Here is a 6,388-nt window from a genome sequence, read left to right as displayed (position 1 = left end):
CATATAAGGTTTGTTGCTGAACTATGGCGTGTGTTTTAAATTTTTAATAAACAAAGATAACATCCCTAACAGTTTATTTATGAAACTTGGACTTGTGTGGTGAAACATGGGTCTCATTTCCATAAATTCTGTTTGACACATATAAGTATATAACTATTTATAATAAAGTGTGCTATAAGCTAATGATGTAAGAAATGCTTAAAAAAAAAAGTTCAAAACTTGTTTTTCTCTTCCTAGAAGCGGATTTTGATGTTTTATTGGAATTAGTTTCTTATGGAGCTTGGATATCCCCAAATTCGTATATACTTGCTGGCAGCAAACAAGGTTTATTTAGATGCTACTCTTCATGTCTAGTTGCCGCTTTTTTGATGTTGATATACCAGACCCGGTTGATTGTAGTAACTCTAGATGTACTTTTAAAAAATAGCGGTGGTATAACTTCTCTAGAGTGAATGAGTTAGTTAAAAAAAAGAGTTCTATAGTTTATATGTTGTTAAGCAGGATGACTTTTAGCTTTGGAAAGCTAAGGTAGCTGAAAAAAATAGCCAGTATTAAATAAATAAGCCTTTGAAGCTGATGTGAATAATCCTACAACCATATTGAATGGGACCAAATGCTTTAAATAGAATTGTTAATTGGCATATTTGCTCTCTTGATTCCTCATTTATGATGGAAGCGAGTTGAGTTCAAATATGTGAAAGATGTACATCAGAAGATGAGCCTGAAAATCACTAGTTTGTAATGTTTATGAAGTTTTTTCTTTTCTGCAAGATTGACAACCATGATGGCAGGGATTAATGCTCACATTAGGCCATAAGGCTAAAAGGTTTTTTGTGAAATGTTGAGTAGAGAAATTTGTGCATGGTGATAACATTTTGCAAAGACGGAGAGTTTAAGAGGTTTGTTTATTGTTTGTCTATAATGATATTTTATTTGGCAGCTTAAGTGGTCATTTTGTTGACATATAAGGTAATACATCCTAGGAAACAGTGAAGTGGAAAGTTGTTTGGCTACCAAAACATAAAATATAAAACTACATGAGAAGCTCTGTTTCTCACTGTATGGAGAAATTTGCTTACATCTCCTAAGAAGCGTGGATCTGTTTACTAAATCCCTACCTCTTGTATTCAACCACCTGGCTGTCTGCAATTCATTGGATTGGTCTATCCCTTGGTAATTACAATTTTCTTTTGGGCTGTGAATACAACAAAAAAAACCACTAAATGCTTGTTAAAGCATCCTAGCTAATTAGGCTCAAAGAATTGCTGCTGATGCACTTCAACATGGAATTTTGAAATTCTTTTATTTAACTTAAGGTCTAACTTGACTGTTATCAGCTAATTTTGTATTACTGGTACACGGGACCTGGCCTAGGCCTGGGTCTTGCCTCTCTATTTCAGTTCACGAACCACACAACACCCCACCTCAAGTAAGAAGCAATCCCTTGTCACAAGGATGATAGGTTGAAGGAGTTACTACCTCAACCAATCTTGATTTCTGACAGTCAGCTAGTTATGTGATGATAGAAATTGGAGGAACCCTTTCAAAAAATAGAAATAGTAGGACTCCAAACTCATACCTCTTAGGTCTTTTTTTCTCCCCTCTTCTAAATACTGGATCTCACATCCATTGTATCTTTGAAAGTGTCTGCTTTCCACTGCTGAGATAATGTAAATTGCAGATTTCTCTCTGTTATGCTATCTGACTACATGGCAAGCCATGTCATCTCCACTTATTTGTGTCTCTTCTCTTCATGGTTTGGAAATTGACAACTTTGTAGATTTTCTTTTTTGATTGGGGGAGAAAGTGAGAAAAGTAGCTACCTTTATTAGATGTGCTTTGCTGTGTAATATATGGGAAGATGACCTGTAGTAATTGTATGTATAAACTCCTAGTGATAATCTTTTTTAGTAATTGCTGCAATAATTGAAACCAAGAGGAAGATGCTAAGCTGATTCTGTTGATTCTCGTTGGTGAAGTGACTATATGAAATATCCCGTTACAAAAATTATACAACTCTTTAGTGATTTATATCATTATATGTATGTAGCTGGATTTTTTAAATCTGTCTTCTGTACACCAAGACAACTTGAGCACAACTAAGAGGTAATATCGCCTATAAAAATAATTAAGTTAAACAAAAAATGGAAAGGACGAAGAATAAGTAGAATACTTGATGTTCTTCATATTTATCTTTTTTTAGTGCTGCAATTTTTAGCTACGAGAACTCCGAGAGGTGGACTGGTCATTTCTAATTGGCACTTCGAATGCAACCAGTATGTGAAGCGAGCAATACCCACTTTTGCTCTGACCCTGAAAGTCCCCTTGATATTATATGTGACTCTGTTGCTCTGCACTTGTCTTTGGAGCTCAACTGCAGGATTTGGTGGCAGATAAACCAAGCTCGATATCAAGTGAATCATCTCCAACCTTGCTTCTCCTGGTCTTTGACTAAACGGCTCAAGCGCTCGAGTTGCTATCAGCCTGTCAACAAAGTAAAGCTTTATATCAAGGTAATCAAATTTAACATTGATTTTCCTATTTGGGTTGGTGAAATTTGCTAGCACAGTGAAGTCTCCATTGAAATTTTCAGGCGAGTCGAAGTAGATTGTGTTGAGATTTGCGTTGGGAACATCAAACGATGGATATTTTGGCCTGATGACTAGGTAGATAATCAGAGTTGTGATCCCAAGGAAGATTACAAGGAGACAGAACACAAGGCATATGATTGCACTGCACCAAACTAATGGATGAGTCCGACGAGGCTGAAGGAGTAAAGGGTCATTACTTAACAGCCTAACAAAAGGCGCTGGTGAGCTTTTCATTCTGGGAGTTTTTTGGTTTACAGCTTGCTTTGATATTGAAAAATGGCTTGGAGTTGGTGTGTTATGTTGTCTTTGGGGAGGAGGTGGAAGAGTTTGCATTGTTTCAGTGTGGTTAGACATGAGGTGAAACTGCTGTTTATACCAGGGCAATATCAACGCTCCTAGATAAAAAATAAAAAATAAAAAAATAACTAGAAGGGTTTTTTTCTTGGAACCATTAATTTGCTTTAGTGTTAGCTGTTTTGTGAGCAGAAATCTCTCAGATGGAGTATAGAAATGAAGGAGATCTGGAATGGTTTATGTTGAAGAGCTAAAGTATTAGTGGATCAGGCAAAAGTGAAACAAAGTAAACTACTTTTTTTATTTTGTAGTATTTATAATGTTATTTGATATTAAGAAGAGGGGAGAAGAGGGGAGAAGTAAGTGGCTCAAGAGTGCTGCTTTTTAGATGGACAAAAGTAGGGAACTGGTAGGCAGATAAAGTTAGCCTCATATGCAATCAGTTGTTTTTTGAATTCGTTTAATTAGTCCTTAAGAAATTTGACCCACTCTTGATCCACTGTGGAGGGGCTCACTATAAAGGTGTTAGTAATGTGTTTGTGATGAATTTCTGATGTCATGATCTACACAACGGACGGTTTAGATTGTCTTCAGGATATTCTATATAACAATATTAATAATTGTATGTTCTTAGATGTTCTGCTTCATTAGAATATTAATTTTGTCACAGAAAGCCAGAAAGTGTTTGGAGTCATCATTCCTGTAATTTGCTTGTTATCTGTTTGAAAAGCTTTATGCAAAGCATTACAGTATTTGTTTGCTGGATCAAATATTATACGGATATGTGTGAATATACCAGATTGAAATTAAGCAAATAAGAAAAGCTTGCTTTTGTTGTTGGACTGACTATTATACAGCTGACCTAGAACGCGCAAGACTATTGCACTCATAATACTTGTGTGTAACGCGTGTGCATCATGTAACACCCTGCGCCCCTTGCTAATATTCTGGTACCATGGTGCTTCTTGTACCAGGATCACTTATACTTGATCAGATTATTGTAGGTGAATGTGCTTTGGTATATTGCGTACATTGGCATGTTGGTATTTTTTTCTGAAGATCTTGTTTAGTTTGGTGTGGTCTTATTGATTCGATTTCTAATTTGTTTGAACATTGACTATCCTCCGTATGCTCTATGTTTATGCAGGTGTGTTTAAAGGTTCAACTTGGATAAATGAGCGAGATTATGCAACTATGCTTATAGGATTGTTGATTGTAAATTATTGAGTCAAGTAGTATCTTAAGAATTGGTTTGATATTACGTTATGGAATTTGTGACCCGTCACATTACATACAGTCGACATTTTTAGTGCACAAAGCTGAACATTTTATTTCAAAAAAATTCTCTAATGATGCGAAATTCAAATCATTGCAATTTCAAGAAATAACTGAAAATTTTAGTGTAGTGTATTATACAAAATACTCCTTCCATAATTATTGCGCTTTTATTTTTTGTATTTATGTGAGAAAAAATGGTCAAAGTGTAAAACTAATGGATGCCTAAAGAAGCATATGGTAAAAATCTTTTATGTTTGACTTTTGTATACGGAGTTCAATGAGTAAGGTAAAATAAAAGAAGTTTTTATTTTTTGAGGTAAATATAAACAAAGTATTGTGCCTTCTCCGTTATTATTACTCCTATTATTCAAACATTTGGAATTGAATTTAATTCTCAACTAGATCAGGTTCGTGCGATTCATGGATTAAAAAAATTATTGGAATGAAATAACTTATTTATGTCTCCCCAGACATACGTATCTATTATCATAAATTACATAAGTAACAAAATATAAAAATAAAAGCCGACCAATTTGATTTAATCAAACCATATGCATACGAATTTATATGTCATCTAAGAGTTTGAAATTCAAATTAAAAATACTTGTAATTTAAATAAATAGAAGCACCTTGGAAATACAAAACATTTACCGATAACATTAGTTCAATTTTGTATAACAAACATCCATATTATTAGTACATGACTTCATAGCTAGGTTGCTTGCACAATCCTTAGTAAAAAAACACACATACACAAAATAACATTAAAACCTTAAAAAGATTAAAATAATAATAAAAAAAATTCATAGTTACCAAAAAATAATAATAATTTATTTATTTATTAATTAACACAGTCAAAAGATTGAAATGAAAATGATTAAAAATAAAAAATAACCAAATATATATATGACATCATAAGTGCATTAGGCATGAACTTTTTTTATGAGAAAGCGACACGTATACAGTTTGGGGAGATGATGATGTCATTAATATCCTGTTTTAGTAATAGTTAATAGATTTTCAATTGTTAGAATTTATACTTATTGGTAATTAAAGCTATTATTAATCAAATATTAGCATCGGCATAAGTGTCAAGGAGAAAAGGAGCAAGTATTTAGAAACGGAGGGAGTGATAGTTAATAGATTTTTTAAAGGAAAGAAAAAAAAGTTATAAGTTATTAAATATTACAAAAATATTATTTAACAAAAAACTAATTCAATTATAAATGTTCATAAGATTTCAAATCAACAGAGTATAAAGTTTTTTTCTTTTTCCTATGAACCCAATCATTGTATTTTTGGCTCCGCTATTTTATACTCTCCACCATATTTCAACCTTCTAAGTTATAGCTTATTCTTCCTTAATTAAAAGGTCTCAAAATCTTGCGTAACTATTTTAAGTAATAAAATAAAAAATAAAAAGGAATACAATTATTATAATGATAATTTTTTTTTTGGGTGTTAGTTCCACCCAGTTCACCATTTGGGTTAATCTGGATTCGGGGATTAGTTTTGGGTGGTTAGGTTCCAGTCCCCTCCCAATTGTTGTTACGGGGATCGAACACGGGTCCTCCCAAGTGCAATCTCAATCACCACTACACCAACAATCAATAGCTTATAAAAATAGTACTACGTATATAAGCTTAGGAATAATATTATTATAATTGTATCATACAAGTTAAATATTCCAAAAATAAAATATTTTTGCTAAAAAGGGAGGGGAAGTCTTGGAGAAAAAAAAATAGGAAGTGATATGTGTCATTCCTAATGTCTGTTTTAATATTATGTTATTGATAGAGTTTATTTGTACATTAGCTCAAGATATATTCTTAACGAAGAGCTATAATGTTTCATAGTTATTGAAGAAGTTAGACCATATTCTATTTACCATAGGATCAATTATTTGAAGAAAATATTCAAAAAAAAAATGAAGAAATTTTTTTTAAAAAAAAAAGTACAACTATGTTTTGACAAGGCAAGGTTATCCAAGTTCAATTTATAAAAAAAAAAATGTTAGATATTGTATAAAGTGTTCTTTGGTAATTTTTTAAAATAAAATTAACAATTACTGCTATGTTAGTGATATAAATTAATGAATAGATTCTTGTTTTACTCTTCCATGTTTTATAAATGGTCAATATTTCATTGTTATAATTTATACTTATTGATAATTAAACATAATAAACTTAATCAAAATTGAAAATAGGGTTAAGCTTATGCAGTAC

At 32.3% G+C, this 6,388-nt stretch overlaps 1 protein-coding gene across 1 annotated transcript; it reads right to left on the bottom strand.

Moving 5' to 3' along the window:
- Positions 1–1,940: 1,940 nt before the first annotated feature.
- On the bottom strand, positions 1,941–4,025 carry LOC110711045 (uncharacterized protein At1g08160-like). The gene has a single exon (XM_021889420.1). It carries the CDS (start codon positions 2,943–2,945, stop codon positions 2,190–2,192), a length of 756 nt encoding a protein of 251 aa, XP_021745112.1. The 5' UTR covers positions 2,946–4,025; the 3' UTR covers positions 1,941–2,189.
- Between the last annotated feature and the right edge of the window lie 2,363 nt (positions 4,026–6,388).

This window comes from Chenopodium quinoa, unplaced genomic scaffold, assembly GCF_001683475.1.
Source record: "Chenopodium quinoa cultivar QQ74 unplaced genomic scaffold, ASM168347v1, whole genome shotgun sequence".
In the NCBI taxonomy this organism is placed as follows: domain Eukaryota; kingdom Viridiplantae; phylum Streptophyta; class Magnoliopsida; order Caryophyllales; family Amaranthaceae; genus Chenopodium; species Chenopodium quinoa.
This window is presented reverse-complemented; position numbering and strand designations above follow the sequence as displayed.